This window comes from Dama dama, chromosome 12 (genome assembly GCF_033118175.1).
Source record: "Dama dama isolate Ldn47 chromosome 12, ASM3311817v1, whole genome shotgun sequence".
Classification (NCBI taxonomy): Eukaryota; Metazoa; Chordata; class Mammalia; order Artiodactyla; family Cervidae; genus Dama; species Dama dama.
In genome coordinates, this window is record NC_083692.1 from 46,011,722 (window position 1) to 46,027,975 (window position 16,254).

Here is a 16,254-nt window from a genome sequence, read left to right on the forward strand (position 1 = left end):
AGCTGGTATTTTCCACTTACAGTCTCAAAATGTGATTTGGTGCTGTTCCCAGAACTATACAAATTCTAATCCAAACAGGAAACTCAGTGTAGACACAATCTAAAAGAGGTAAGCATTAGATAGTTCCAGCTGAATGTACAGCTTCAAAGACACGAGGACCAAAAATAGTCTCACAGGACAAAAATTCTTAAGATACTTTTAAGACATCAGCATGTGGTTACCTTGAGCATAGTTTAGGACAAACACCATTCTTGCTGGGTGCTGCTGAGGCTCACCCAGAAGTTTACAGGGCAGCTCTGTGCCTCACCACAAGGGCCATGCACTGATCAGCCAACAGTGGGGATGGCTGGAGTGGGGGAGGGAGGATGAGTGGGCATTTTGTCTGCGCTCTCTTTTATCTTTTCTAACCATTTTGCGATACGGATGCTCCTACTTTCCCTAAGGCACCTGGCCAGACTTCTGGCTGCTATGTTAAAAGCATCAGTTGACATCCCTTTGAGAATCTCCCAGTGCCAATCACTGACCTCTCTCAGTGGGGCACTGGGGGATGTGTTATTTTTCCTAATAATAAATTTCTCCTCTCCTTTTTAAAGAAGCCTGCAGAAATTCTGAGGGGGGCGGGAATCAAAAATGACAGGTGATATATGGGGAGGCTGGACTTGTCGAATGGGGCAGATGGCACTGTCGCCCAACTATTACTTCGTGGAGAACCTGTCCAACCCACAGCTTCTAGAATAGACAGCCCAATGTACTTCGGGAAATTCACACACCCATATAACACAAGAAAATAACATGTGAACACAGATTCTATGGCTAGAGTAGACAGTAGACCCCTACTAGGCCAAGTGGATTGTCTTTTCTAGTCATTTGAAGTTGCAAAGCTAAAAGAAATCATAGGAAGTGACAAGATAAAGGAGTAATCACAGAAAAGCAGACCATATTGGGGCAGTGGATTCTAAGAGTAACCTTAGTTTCTGAATTTGAGTTAAAGTTCCACTGCAGATTCTGCTGTAGTGTTTTTGTTTTTAAACTTTTTATTCTGTATTGGAGTATAGCTGATTATAGAGGAGGGCATGGCAACCCACTCCAGTATTCTTGCCTGGAGAATCCCCATGGACAGAGAAGCCTAGCAAGCTACAGTCCATGGGGTCATAAAGAGTTGGACACGGCTGAGCATGCACCCAGGGGGAGGAGAGGTTTCTCCCCCAAACTCCCCTCCTGTCCAGACTGCCACATAACATTGAGCAGAGTTCCATATGCTATACAGGAGGTCCTTGTTGGTTGCTGTAGTATTTTGTCTTGGATGCCTAAGGATTGCCTCTTAAGTCCTTTCAATAAACTCCCCTAGTATTTGGCTTTGAATGTGTCCTGATCTTTGGAGCTCTGACTCCAAATCAGCAATGACTAAGGCAGAAGTAAAAGGGGTAAGAAGTGGAACTGATTTGGACTACTATCCTAGAGTCTAAAGGAAAATATATATATTTTTTAAAAAAGGAAGAACTTCAGAAATAAAAGACATATCAAGGTATCTCAAACCACCAGATAATTTTTTTTTTTTTTAAAGGGGGGGAAGGGGTTGTAGGGCTCACTTAACTTTGTTATACTATTTTGTTTAATCATTTCTGTTCCTGAAATACTGCTTTAATTTTTTCTTACTAAAAAAATACAGTGAAAGTTTTCTCTGGTTTTACTTTGGAGTTGATTTTTCATAATATTACTGTGGAGAAATAATTTTTGCAAGTCAGTCAACCAACATAAACTCAGAGAACTCAAAACTTGTTTGTTCATATTTTATCAAAGATATCAGCTTTATGGAGGCTGAATTTAAGCTGACATTGCATGAGAAAATTATATCTGAAAATATTTCCTTTCCTTAGCATAAGGTAGATGCTCATAAATTTGAGAAAGTTCAATGTTGAAAATATTTGAAAGTTCAATGTTGAAAATAAATAAAAGAGCAAATAAATATCTATTTAAGAAAAAGAAAATGTAATGATCATTATTATTATTAAATTGTTAAAGGCAAAAATTAATTGTAATTTACAATTCCTATGTATTTATTTTTCCATTGAGTGTCCATTGAGTGCATGCGTGCTAAGTCGCTTCAGTTGTGTCTGACTCTTTGTGACCCTATAGACTGTAACACACCAGGTTCCTCTGTCCATGGGATCCTCCAGGCAAAAATACTGGAGTGGGTTGCCATGCCCTACTCCAGGGAATGTTCCCGACTCATAGATCAAACCTGAGTCTCTTATATCTCCTGCACTGGGTGGTAGGTTCTTTACCATTAGCACCACCTGGAAGCCCTCAGTGTCCATTACTTTTTATTTAAAAAGAAAAGATAATTTCATTAAAAATTAAGATGTAGAACTAGGGGAAAAAGTGTAAGTAAGTATAAGTTAAAGAGAATTAACTGACTTTTGTAAAGGCAAGAATTGATGAGACTTTTGCTTTAGAACCGCTTTATCTGTATAAGCTGTAAAAATAATAGAATACATAACAAATAAGAAAACGAATTCATAAAAATCACCCAGTTGTATTATGGGTATTTTTTCTTTTCTGTGGAACTACTTTTCCTTAGAGTTTTTAAATGTTCTGAAATGTTATATAACTTAAATTTATGTGTTATGTTTCACCCATCATCTTAACTTACTTTGAAATTCTCTGGAGACATCAAAAGACTTGTTACCAGGCCAGCTTGCAAAAAGAATTTATGCAAAATTTCTTCAGTAAAGATATTCCACAAGATGACCCATGAGTCCTGGTCCCCAGACACCAGCCAACTTTGGTCCAATTTTGAAGAGAGACCATGTGGGTAAAGCAAGGAAGTAACACTGTGATGATGACCTTTGAGAACTTTCTGAGGAAGGGAACCTGGAAAACAACCAAACACCAAATAATAAAAGAAAGTTACTTTTGTTCAAGAAATAGTCCTGAAATTTTCTTTTATAAATTTTTAGTGTAAGAAAACTGCATATAATTAAAAGTAGACAGTTGACTAAGAAAATTAATAAACAACCTTTTGTTGTTGTTGTGCAATTGCTAAGTTGTGTCTGACTCTTTGCAACCCCATGGACTGCAGCTCACCAGGCTTCCCTGTTCTTTACCATCTCCCAGAGTTTGCTGAAACTCACATCCATTGAGTCATGATGCTATCTAACCATCTCATCCTTTGTTGCTTCCTTCTCCACCTGCCCTCAATCTTTCCCAGCATCAGGGTCTTTTGCATTGGACCATAAAGAAGGCTGAACACCGAAGAATTGATGCTTTTGAACTGTGGTCCTGGAGAAGACTTTTGAGAGTCCCTTGGATAGCTAGGAGATCAACCAGTTAATCCTAAAGGAAATCATCCCCGAATATTCATTGGAAGAACTGATGCTGAAGCTCAAGCTCCAATACTTTGGCCACCTGATGAGAACAACCCTTGGATTATTTCAAAAGGCAAGTGCCTCACTACAAGCTAGGTCATGCTTTTAATAGAGCACTGAAGCCGGTTGTTCAAAGTCGACTAATTCTTTAAGGATGTTAGCAAGTTACCAGTTCCAGTGCCAAGAAATAGCAAACTCTGTCATAAAAGAGTGACAGTTCATACATTCTGTGTCTACAAAAATAATCTCAGAACATTTCTGCTGTCCTTTAAAACAACACGATCACATCTAGTACAAAAGAAAACTGAAGTTTCACAGAATATTTTTGCTTCAGAAGATATTACAGGTTACCTAGTTCCACCACTTCGTTTTACTGATAAAGCATCTGAGGCTCAGAAGGGTTAAGTGACTTGAATTCAAGTGTGAAGAAACACAGCATAATGTTTAAGAGCATAGCTTTGCTATTGAACAAATCTGGTTTTGTTTTTCTGGGTCTGTTGGTTACTAGATGGGTCACCATGGACAACTTGCTTTTTCCCTCTAAGCCACAGGTACTGCATCTGAAACAGTGCGATAAAATATCCCTTACTTCACACAAGACAACTATGTGAAATAAGATAATGTACATAATTTCTTAGCATTGGCACTTGGTAGGAGAACCTGGGTATGAAAACCTGGGTATTTCATACCATAGCTGTAGTAGAACACAAACTTACTGATACCCAGTTTCCACACTTCTTCTTCCTTCATTATTGGCTAAACTCAAAAAAATTAGAGAGGACCACAGACCACAATCTCTTTTTATTTACACTGGGTCACAAAGAATTATTATTACGTCTATTCCATCAGACACCTCTTTATTTTATATCCACTAACAAACCAAGATGAATATTAATTCAGATGTTACCAGTCAAATGTAGGTATCTGCTTTTTTTTCTGGATAAGATAAATCAGTCAAGATAAAATATGCTAAGGTCTTAAGCTTTTTAACTAACTTTTAGCATCAGCCATTGATACATATAGCAGTACACTGTTGTTGTCTTCGTTGTTTAGTCACTAAGTTCTGTCTGACTCTTTTCTGACTCCATGGACAGTAGTCTGCCAGGCTTCTCTGTCCTTGGGGATACTCCAGGCAAGAATACTGGAGTGGGTTGCCAGGCCCTCCTCAAACAAATTTACCTACACAACTCCAAATCTCAGTCACCTCTATATTTGCTTCTTTTACATAAGACAACTTTCTGCATAATGGTCTTTACTTAATATATTTTTGCTGTTGTAATGCACAAAGATATGTAAAAACATATTTATATTTCATTGACACAAAAATGAAAAACTAAAATAGGAAGATACCACTTTTTCCTGATTGTCAAATATTGAAAAGTTGAATAGAATAGAAGTTTGGCTAAGGTTTGAGGAAAAAGGCATTTTTATACATGTGTGTTAGTGGATACACATGTACATTGATGTACTTTGGAAAACATTTTAAGATATATTTTCAAAATTAAAAATATACATAAAGGTTGATCTAGTAATTCTACTGGAAAATAATTCTATACATGTACCCACATATATGTGCAAAGAGAGTTAATTCTGCATTGTCTATAGTCTAGCCAAAGGCTAGAAAAATCTTAAACACACATCATAGGAGACTTTTTAAATTAAAATTCAATTATTAATCATTTAAAATGAAGTCATAAAGGATGTGCTCCAAAATATTTAAGATTTAAGAATATTTTAGTAAAATATGTAGGCTGTGGTTTTATTTTTATAATACAACTAAAAGAATGTATACTGCTATCTTGTTATATGCCTATAGGAAATTTCAGAAAGGGTATAAAGAAACTTATTAGCACTTGCCTTTGATGATCTTCCTGGAAGATCAAATAAGGAGAGAAATTTATTTCTCATCATATAGTCTTCTATTTGACTTTTTAAAAAACCTACATGTGTTTTACTTTAGCATTAAAACATGCACAAATTTACTAGCAAATACCTACAATTTTTTAAGCTTCAGCAATCTTAGTATAGCTTATTAGTTGAAACTTAGGTAAATTGAGTAAATAGGGTCAAATTAAATTCAAGACCTTTTAGTAAAGAACCGCCTTCAAGAAGTCCTGCTTTGGCAGCATTCAAAGCCTGTGTAATGAATATTGTCCCATCTTCACAGCCACATATTAGTTTATCAAGACTTGGAACATACTCTGATGAAGTGACAACCGCAGTTTCATTCTCATCTTTAAGCCCAGAGAAGTAGTCACTAATACTTTGTGATGTGGTATAATGCTTATCGAAATTATCTTGAAGGGTCCAAGTGGTAGTTATTGGTATCTCTGAGAAGAAAACACACAAAAGGGAAAAATTTGGTTTATAAATTCATCACAGATATAGAAAATAGTATCAAGGCACCATACCTGGGGGCACATAGAGGCTCTTTTGCCATCCTGATAGTGTGCTATAGGCAGAAAGTCCTCCTACTATGCATTGTTTTCACTCCAAATGCTTTTTTATTGGTTCCCTCTCCCTTAAGGAGCCTCAGAAGAATAGATGTGTAATAGTGGATTCATTTTTAGACTTAAGTCAACTGAAAAAGAACTGAGAAACTTTTTCAAATAGAGAAATTAGTTGAAAAGGAGTACAGGATATGGAAATGACAAATTCAAAAATATGAATGTGATTTATCAGTCTACCCTATATTCATATTGTCAACATTCATTTCAATTCAAAAACATCACTCACAATAAGCTGATGTTAATTTGAATTACAGTGGCCGCACTACTGTATAAGATCTATAAGCATCAGTGGCCACACTATTGTATAAGATCTATAAGCATCATGTTTATACCTATATTTATGTTAGCATCTAACACATAGTGGTACATGAGAACTTTCTCTTGTTCGTAGCCTCCTATTACTTAACTTAAAAAAAAACACCAGATTAATTATAAAGTATTTCTTAGAAGACAGGTGATTAAAAATAGAATTTGTCTTACCTCTAGGAGAACCATCAAACTTGGACACAGGAACATCAGGGATGTGCCACAAAGTAATTCTTCCAGAGACTTCTCCAGAGAAAAGTATCTTATAAAAAGGCTCTTTTCTTTCATTCATGTAGCCCATAACAAAAGGAAGGCTCTGGTCCAACTAAAAAAAAGTTAACATTTATGTAAAAAAAAAAAATCTTTCAAAAAAAAATCTATATAATGGCAGCCACTGCTTTTAAATGAAAGAACAAGACTTCATGGGTGAACTAAATTATTTCCATTTATTCCCACTGTTTCAAAGTTTCAAGTAAATTTAGGAAATAGCCTCTTACTCAAGACAAAAAAAAATTTTTTTTTATAAAATAAAAAGCAAAGTCATCAGCTAGATTTCAGAGCATTAATAAGAATAGCTAACATTTATTGAACACGTTCTGTGTGTATATTATACATTCCGTTAGGGGCTTTGCATGTATTCAAGGTAAATAATCCTGTGAAGTTGGTATTATTATTGTCCTCATTTTACAAATGAATAATCAAAGAAGGAAGAGGTTAATTTATCTAAGGTGATATCGATAGCAGTGGGCTTTTCAGTCTAGTAATTATGACTCAAAAGCCCATGTGATAATGACAGTGCTCCACTGTGCACTGAGGAGGTCTGATTTCTTTACAATCCTTGAGTTCCAACTGCCACTTGAAATAGCAATAACTGATATTTCTATGGTAATTTTGTGGTATTAATGTGCTTTCTAATTTTTGTTGACTATTTTTCAGATATAACATACTTGATTTCAAATTTGGCCCCAACTGGCCCCAAAGAAAAATGAATCCATAACTTATATATATATATAATATATATACTATGATATTAGTATAAATGCATGCTATAATTTGCATAAATATATACACTATATATTTATGTGTATGAAGATAATTTTATTGAGACATAGAATGAATATTGGGCATCAGAACTCTGAGAGATATGCTTTTACTAGTGAATGGGCCTCGAATCTTCCTAGTACCTCAGTGCACTGTAGATGTTCCTTGAGCAGACATGTATATAGAGATTATGCACAATGGGTCAAAATGATTAAGTGACTAGAAAAATGAAAACAAAACCCTCTTTTCATGTACAAATAAAAGACACCCTGGAAAGAAAGCCAAGTGCTGCTGCCAGAAATAAAAAAGTCTAAGAAAGTGATAGTTTCTTGTCAGAAAACACATGTCCGAAGTTTCAGATAGACATTTTAGTGAAAAAATTCTATAATGTATTTCTACAGAATATTAAGGGCCAGAATATCACTACATTTAATCCTTACAGCAAAGCTACAGAGTAAATAAACGTTATTATTTCTGTTATAAAGAAATTAAGATGGGAAGAGAATAAAAAAAGTAATTCAAGACCAAGATATGTAATCCTCTAAAGTCTCCAGAAATAAGAGCATCGAAGAAAAACGGTTTCAATGAAGTAAGTTCCCTAAATCTTTTTTGGGGTCTTACACTTCTCAAGGCCATCAATTTTGTGTTAGAAATGGTGTTGATACAATTTGATTATTGGCCTCTCAAACTCTCTCAACCTTTGGGAACCTTAAAATTGACTAGCTCAATTTTCTCATGATTTTGATATGAAAATGAAGCTCCAGAGAGGCTGAGTGGTTACTCAGATTGGTGGTAGCACAGCCTCCCTCAAAGCAAATTGTGCTGCCCGGCTAGCCCCTTCTCCCCAGACCACGATTACCCCCTCCGCCCTCACTTCTGCACTACTGTTGCTCACTTGCTCACACCCAGTCCTTGATGCCTCAGTCTCCTCCTCTCCAGTAGTTATCTCTTGAGTTCAACTGAAAACTCCCTCGGAGCCCCTTACCATGTGATTCTCACTTTTCATAACAGTACCCATCACCTATCACAAGAAGTACCTATCCTCCAAGAGGTAATAAACTAGTCATTAACAGTGAGTTCTCTTGGGATAAATACCTGGATTCAAATCCTGGTTTTAGCTCATACTAAACTCTATGACAAGAGCCAATTACTTCATTTAGGCAATTTACTTAACCTCCCTGTATCTCTTTTTCCCCTAACTGTGAAAGAAGGCTAATAAATAAAAGCACCTACTACATAGGTTACTGTCAGGATTAATGAGTTGATAAGGGTAAGTACTTAGAATGGTGGTGCTAGTGGTAAAGAACCCTTCTGCCAATGCAGGAGTCAGAAGAGACACAGGTTTAATCCCTGGGTGAGGAAGTTCCCATGGAGGAGGGTATGGCAACCCACTCCAGAATTCTTGCCTGGAAAATCCCACGGACAGAGGAGCCTAGTGGGCTACAGTCCATAGGTCGCAAAGAGTTGGACACAACTGAAGCGACTTAGCACACAGGCACAATAAATAGAAACCATTCTCAAAATCCATTCTCAGAACAAATGAGAAATTTACTCCAAAGTCCATTCCCAGACTCTGGAACCAAACTGCTTAGGTTCAAATCTTGGGAATTAACCTCTCTGAGCATCAGTTTCAAAATGGGGTCATGGTGGAAATTCATGTACATAAGACCATGTGTGTGTTTAACAATAATAAGGACTCCAAAAAAAAAAAAAGTTACCTGTCATCATTGTCATTGTCATTACTCTTAGATCATGCTCCCAAATTCCTTATCTGCAATCTTCAGGCTGTTTCTATCCTATCTACTCCCACCTCAACACTGCAGTCTTACTCCACAGCTAAGACCTTGGAAAACCCAGTTCCTCATCTCAGCAGTCAGGATCCCTGCTACAGGCTTCGATGATCATCGGCTATGATTTGAAGCTAGGAAGGCTCTCATAAAGCTGTTGGAATAAAAGGTGAGTCCTTATTCTTGCTACTACAACTCCATCAGCAGATAAGCTCCTGATATCCCATGAGAACATGCTATCGTCAAACAAGGGGATTCAATTTTATGGCATCACTCCAAAAAACATGTTTATAGAGCATAATTCTCTATTTTCATTGTATCCATTAACCTCAGCTCCCTACACCACAAAAATGCTTTATTACCTGGTAACTGTAGGAGGCACTAAGAAGTCTTATATTTAGTGAGTATTGGTGATGTTTTGAATAGGGAGAAACTGAATTTAGTTTTGTGGCTGGATAAAGGGCAATTAAGGGTCTAAGTATAAGTAGACCAGCTTCTTTTAGTTTCAGATTATTCCATTCATTTTCACTGGCTTTCAAGTACTTTTAAGATACTGAAACAAGTACTTGTAAGATATTGAAACAGCTGTGGTTGTCTAAATAAGAATTATATATCAATAGAAGACTCACAAATCCATGTCTTCACCTTTTGAAACATAAAGAAATGCAGCTTCCTCTAAGATTAGTATTTTTTAAAGTTAATTTGTAATTGTTTTTATTTTTCTTCATAGTTATGCATAGCATTGATACCTGCGGTAGACTAGAAGCTCTTAAAGGACATTTCTCATATCTAGCTTTTAGGGCAAACTGTGCTATGTGAAAATGCATTCAGGAACTAAAAAGGAAGGAAGGGAAGCCCTTTAAAAAATGACTTAAAATGCCTTTTTAGCAAGCCACAATACTGCTTTTGTTATCAACAGCAAAACAAGGCTCTATTGCAACCCACAAATTCCTTTAGAAATAGGGCTCCACACCATAACTCTAAAGTTTGCCTGTGCCCTAATGGCACTTAGAGTTCTAATTTTCAGTTGACACTGCTTAATTAAGTTTTTGCAACAAAACCTTACAGATATATTAAAGAGACAATACTGAACTATAGGATTTGCAACAACTATGCTGCCTACTTAAGGAAACTGTCACTGTAAAAAGTAACATACTTCCTTGGTTGACACATCAATAATTCAGAACTCCTCCATTCTCCATGAAATACCTTTTTGGAGAATTAGCTGATCTCTAAATCCAGTAGGATTATTTTTGGGGGCTCCAAAATCACTGCAGATGGTGACTGCAGCCATGAAATTAAAAGACGCTTGCTCCTTGGAAGAAAATTTATGAAAAACCTATACAGCATATTAAAAAGCAGACATTACTTTACCAACAAAGGTCCATCTAGTAAAGCTATCGTTTTTCTAGTAGTCATGTATGGATGTGAGAGTTGGACTATAAAGAAAGCTGAGCACCGAAGAATTGATGCTTTTGAACTGTGGTGTTGTAGAAGACTCTTGAGAGTCCCTTGGACTTCAAGGAGATTCAACCAGTCCATCTTAAAGGAAATCAGTCCTGAATATTCATTGGAAGAACTGATGCTGAAGCTGAAACTCCAATACTTTGGCCATTTGATGTGAAGAGCTGATTCACTGGAAAAGACCCTGATGCTGGGGAAGATTGAGGGCAGGAGGAGGAGACGACAGAGGATGAGATGGTTGGATGGCATCACCAACTCAATGGACACGAGTTTGAATATACTCCAGGAGTTGGTGATGGACAGGGAGGCCTGGTGTGCTGCAGTCCATGGGGTTGCAAAGAGTCAGACAAGACTGAGTGACTGAACTGAACTGAAATTCAGCAGGTTAAAGAAAAACAACTTTCATTGACACTACTGAAATAAAATAGCTGCTTAAATTTTCAGGCTTCATAGAGTGTCAAAGATATAATTTAGTCAAGTAAAAGCTCACAATTACATCCTCAACTCTCTGCCAAGAACCATAATTTTATTTGTTTTAACAAGAAACTTTATACAGAAGAATAGCTAAATGCATGTAAGAATGATCTCAGTATACAGTTAAGTAAAAAAAAAAAAAAAGGCAGGATATGAGCCATTTGATAAAATTTAAAAATTAAAGTAAATATACCAAAATGTTAATAACTTTGTATCAAAATATCTATCAAAAGGGTTAGTGGAAAATGTGTGAGTATGTGTATGGGTGTGTGTGTGTGTATGCAGACAGCAAGAGAGAGAAAGAGAATGAGAGAGAGAAGAAATAAATATGGCAAATGTTGATGACTGGTGAATCTAGGTAAAGGGTATGTGACTGATTATGTACTATTCTTACAGCCCTTCAAATATTTGAACATTTTCCAATTAAAATAAGTAAATACATAAAATAAAAAACTCAAGTGAATATTTATGGTGATAAAATTAGAACTTTTAATTTCTCCCTTTTTTATCATTTATAATTTTCTATAATAAGTATGTATTGTTTAGTTAATCCAACTTAAAAATAGATTTCTTAAAGGCAAAGATTTCAGTAACCATTAACAGTTAGATTTAATTTTCTCATTAACAACTTGATGTGATGCTTCAATTCAATTTTTTCAAGCCAGAATCTGTTACAGACAAAGTAACACTTATCTGAACCAGCTTTGATGCAGTCACTCTCTTCTTGCATTACCTTATTTTCCTGCACAGAAGTAGAGCACAGTAAATGAGGATAAATGGTCTCTTTAAGCAGTGTTCCATCAGCAGGGTATATGCTTTTTGAAAGCCCACTGCATAGCAAAATATAAAAAGCAAAGTTTAGAACTTTGGGGTTCTTTATTCAGTATTTTCCCCTCCCACTTTCAAAAGCCGGATGGTACCATTCAGGTTTCTAAACTCTAGTTAGAAATTGTTGGGTTAATAATTACAAGTGACTTTTTGAAAACCCAGCACCAGCTGTACCAGTTATACATGGTTAATCTCATTCCTTCATCCCCTGCTGTTTCATACAAAGGCTAAAGCCTACCAAGCCCAGAGTAAATCTTCTAGTGCCAAAGTTGCTTTGTTCTGGTTTTTGATCATGGGCAGCATGCGGGGATTTTTCCATAATAAACCTCCCAAAGTTCATTTTCTACCTGAATGTTTTGTATGCCATTTCCATCTGAGCCCACCTGTTCAGCAGCTGATAGATATAACTGTGACCATCTTCTGTCCAGATGATGATTCTGTGAGCAGCAAGCACTTCTCCACCAGCAAAGAACTGCCCACTCCCACTAACTTCAGTCCAAAGAAGGGAAAAATCACAATAATCATAAACCTGAAACACAGAATGAATGATGCTTGTTAACAAAAGCTTCCTATCTAATCTACCAAGGAGAAAGATAAAGTATGCTTATCAAGACTATTTAGATGACAGTGTTAAAACAACAACCAATTAAGTATTAATAACAGGCCACAATGCACTCATAGGCCAAGATAATACTTCATTAGTACTTATTTTTTCACATTTACCCTAGGTAGGTTTCAGTGGATAAACTGACAAAAATCTTCCAGAATGTGCTTAATAAGTACAGAGACCCAAAATATTAAGCACAGAGACCAAAACATCCCAAATTTCCTATACAATTTCATTATTTTCATATGGATAGTCAAACATGAACATTTGAAAAATTTATTACACACAAAAGTTAATACAGTAGAAATCCTAAAGTACATGTTAGGCCATGTACTTTACATTTTAGTTCAGAAATATAGGCCTTTAAGTAAGACAATATAGTTTTGTTAACTGAGCCAAGTATATGAAATATCAGAGAAAAAAAGGATACTATCAAACAAACGATAGTAACTTAGCTTTCATTTCCTCTTGGAGATGTGAATACAGTCACAAGAAAGGAATCCCTAAAAACAAATTTAATGACAAAGCAGGAAAAGAAAAAAGATCTAAAAATAAGACCAATGTATGTAGAGAAAATATTAGCTTTCTTTTTAATTCTAAAGTGTAGGCATCAATTCTTTAATCTGAGATAAATGCTAATTATTATAATAGTTTGTTATTAATAAAATTAAGATGTACTTTATATATACAATATCCTGGGAAGCAAAACTACCCAATTCAGGGAAGGAAAACTGATAAAAGTCAGTCATAAAAGACAAGTAAATCACTGCTGTCATAACAATATTTTTAAATGTTTGTATATATTTAAAATATATTCTTTTAATTTTTGCACTAAACAAGATAAAAATCAAATTACATTTGTGTTTATTATGTTATTTAATAATACCTTCCAACATTTAGAAAATACCACCAGTAGAAGTCTCTCTGTATATGTGCAAAATCGTATTGCTCGGCAGTTCAGGGAATTAAGAAATTTGGATTCCTTTTCATAAACATCTTGCTTTTCCTTCAAAAGGAATAAAATTATATTAGTACTAGTTGTAGGTAATTTATATCAAACTGCATGAGAAGACTCCTCCCCTGTACACCAGAAGTAGATCACACTATTATTATTATTAAAAAAAAGCCAGTTTTCCTTTTGAGTTTTCTGAACTAAGAAGCTACTTTGCAAAAGAAACCATAAAGAGGAAACCCAATTGAATTCAGGAATTCATTATATACAATCATTCAATAAACATGCTTTCGAGGAATATACTGCAGGATACATTGACTTTTAGATGTAGCAGAAAGATAAAACCATGAAAAGTAAAAACAATTTGTTAGAAACTTTTGAAGTGTCTTAATTGCTAAAATAGAAGAACAAAATATTTTGAAAAGACAAAAAGTGATCAGCACAGAATACTTAGAATACTATGTTCTCAATGTTTCTGATAATGCTGGGTGTGTGTTGGTCTCAGGATGCCAACACAATTCCCATGCTATGGAATTTCCCAGCTAAGAAATTCTGAAGGATAGCCCAGAGCATGAGGCAGTTGAAAGAATTCTGTCAGCAGCACAAATACTGTGACTGTTCTTTCGTTCATCACCTCAACTTGTAGCCTGATGCCAGAGAGCAGGTGAATAGACTGGACTCCCAGTCTGTATTACCCTCAGTCATTTGTAGTAATCACCCCGCCACTGCCACTGCTCACACACAGCCAGAAGAAAGGGAATCTTCTGTTGTAAGGGACAGAGAAATATTCCTCTATGATGGATTTTTTCAATTAAAATCAATGTGTGTGTGTGTGTGTGTATATGCAGGTGCGCACGCATGCATGTGTGTGTAGATAAAAACATGTGTATACATATGGAAAAAAGGTTGGGAAAGATACCATCCAATTGTTACCAATGCCCACAACTTGGAAAAGAGATAGGGAAAAGTACACAGAGGTACTTCTAATTTTAAAAATTTCAATACATATGCTTGAATTGGAAGAATAAAGGATAAATTCACAAGCCAACCTGAATGCTGTTGATAGATGAAGAAAGATCCCATACTTTGAGCTCACCAGCTACTGATACGGCCAAGAGAGAATCTTCTGTAAAAACAACAAATATCACATGTAAACTGATCACTGTTATAACTGGTTGCCCTGAAGATCATTTCGTTGTCATTTAAGGATTACCCAAGGCTACATAGGTAGACAATACTCAATTTTTTTTTAAATAAAAGAATAAGCATTTTAGGTCACATTCTAAATTTGTCTTAAAATTTCAAAGTCATTCCATGTAAGAGGAGAGCACCACTGAAAGCCGATCCATGTTGCAAACCACCATGGTGGCAATGCTGATTACACCTTCCTGTTTTGGAAATAAGTAAGGAGCTAGCCTTCCCTCGTTACAGGAGCTGAATTCTCTTCTTGACTACATCTAGAGGATACAGGAGGGCAAGTCCAGGAGTCCTGGTAATCCACAGCGAACCTCTGCTTGTCACTTTTACAGCGCATTAGCAGAACTGGGGCATGGAGACAGTGTCTCCTCTCTCCACTTCATCTTGACCTCTTGCTGACTGTCCAGTGATTTGAACCACTGGGATGGGTGTTGTCAGCTTTTCTTGATCTGGCTTAGGTAAACACAAACATGCATTCTGAACTCTTGCCCAATAATTTAACAAATAATTCGAAGGTGATATTTTCATATGCTATCTCTAGTGTTAGTGAATACCTAACTATTACCTTGAATTGTCATGGAGTGAACAATGCATATGCAGTTGATCCAATCAGGAGACTGAGATGATATGAATGTGTGAATAATAACCAAGCTTTTGGCATCAATTATAAGAACATCTTGATATTCTCCACAACACAGAAGCCAGCCTTCTCCTGTCATCCGGGATGAGCAGTGGTAATACTATGCAAATGGAATTCAAAACAAAAGTTTAATTATCACCTGCAATTAACAGAATTTTGGCTGTGGTGAAGACTTCTGTTAATTTTAATTTTATCATCTATCAATTAAGGTATTAAGCTGAAGAGCAACTAAAATTTATTTTAGTTCAATGACTGCACACTTCTGAAGGGTTAATTTTGCACCTTGTCTTGCTTATATTTCATCATTTTTTCTGGAGAAGGAGGAGGGGTCTTTTGAGAAGAAGCAACTTTAGTCCAAATCATGGAAAGCTCGTAATTATATTAATTCTGGAATCCTGTGTGGAACTAAACAACAAAAACAGGTTTCCTATCCTAGCAGTACTGCTACGTGTTAAGAAGAAATAAAAATTAAGAACTTTTGAGGAATTCTTGTGCCAAATAAATTTTAAGAATGCCTTATATTAAAGTTTATAATCTACCCTTGACAATCACAATGCAAAAGTTTTCATCCCAGAAAGGAGTTCATAAGTGATCCAATGCAAGTCATCAATTCTAAAAGCAATGTGTACAATGTAAAAACAGCGTCAGTACCATTGGAATCATGCAGCTACCTTAAATATATGTTTGGAGTTCATCTACCAAAAGTCAAAACCTCTTCTCAATACTGGGATGTGATTATAAAGATTAAGGCTATGCTTCTTGCTCTGTTTTCATAAATAAGAAATTTAGAACCTATGCACCCAAAAGAGGCTTAAATTAGAAACAAGGAAAAAAATTTGCTTTATAAAACTGCCTGTTGATAAAATGGAAACAATTTTTGTGTGTGTCATTGTGAGTATATGTTTTGTAAATGTAACTAAGGAAAATTAAGGAAATTGTCTTTCAAATGTGTCTATGTTAGAAAGATACAGAAATATAAGAAAGATTAAGAAAAAAATGGTTAAGTAGTTACTCTGGGGAAAGAAAAATGCCAAAATAACGGACGATAACTGACACTTCTAATGACAAAATAAAAATTCA

General features: G+C 35.7%; 1 protein-coding gene across 1 annotated transcript in view; it reads right to left on the bottom strand.

Annotated features, from left to right (window-relative positions):
• Nucleotides 1-16,254, bottom strand: part of WDR72 (WD repeat domain 72) — a 182,387-nt gene that overhangs the window by 156,165 nt on the left and 9,968 nt on the right. Inside the window, exons 4-11 of the mRNA XM_061158235.1 lie at nt 15,100-15,274; nt 14,387-14,463; nt 13,272-13,391; nt 12,162-12,307; nt 11,684-11,780; nt 6,359-6,509; nt 5,453-5,698; nt 2,654-2,874 (exon numbers count right to left, since the gene is read on the bottom strand). Coding sequence (XP_061014218.1) covers nt 2,654-2,874; nt 5,453-5,698; nt 6,359-6,509; nt 11,684-11,780; nt 12,162-12,307; nt 13,272-13,391; nt 14,387-14,463; nt 15,100-15,274 — 1,233 coding nt within the window. The remainder of the gene's footprint in view (nt 1-2,653; nt 2,875-5,452; nt 5,699-6,358; nt 6,510-11,683; nt 11,781-12,161; nt 12,308-13,271; nt 13,392-14,386; nt 14,464-15,099; nt 15,275-16,254) is intronic.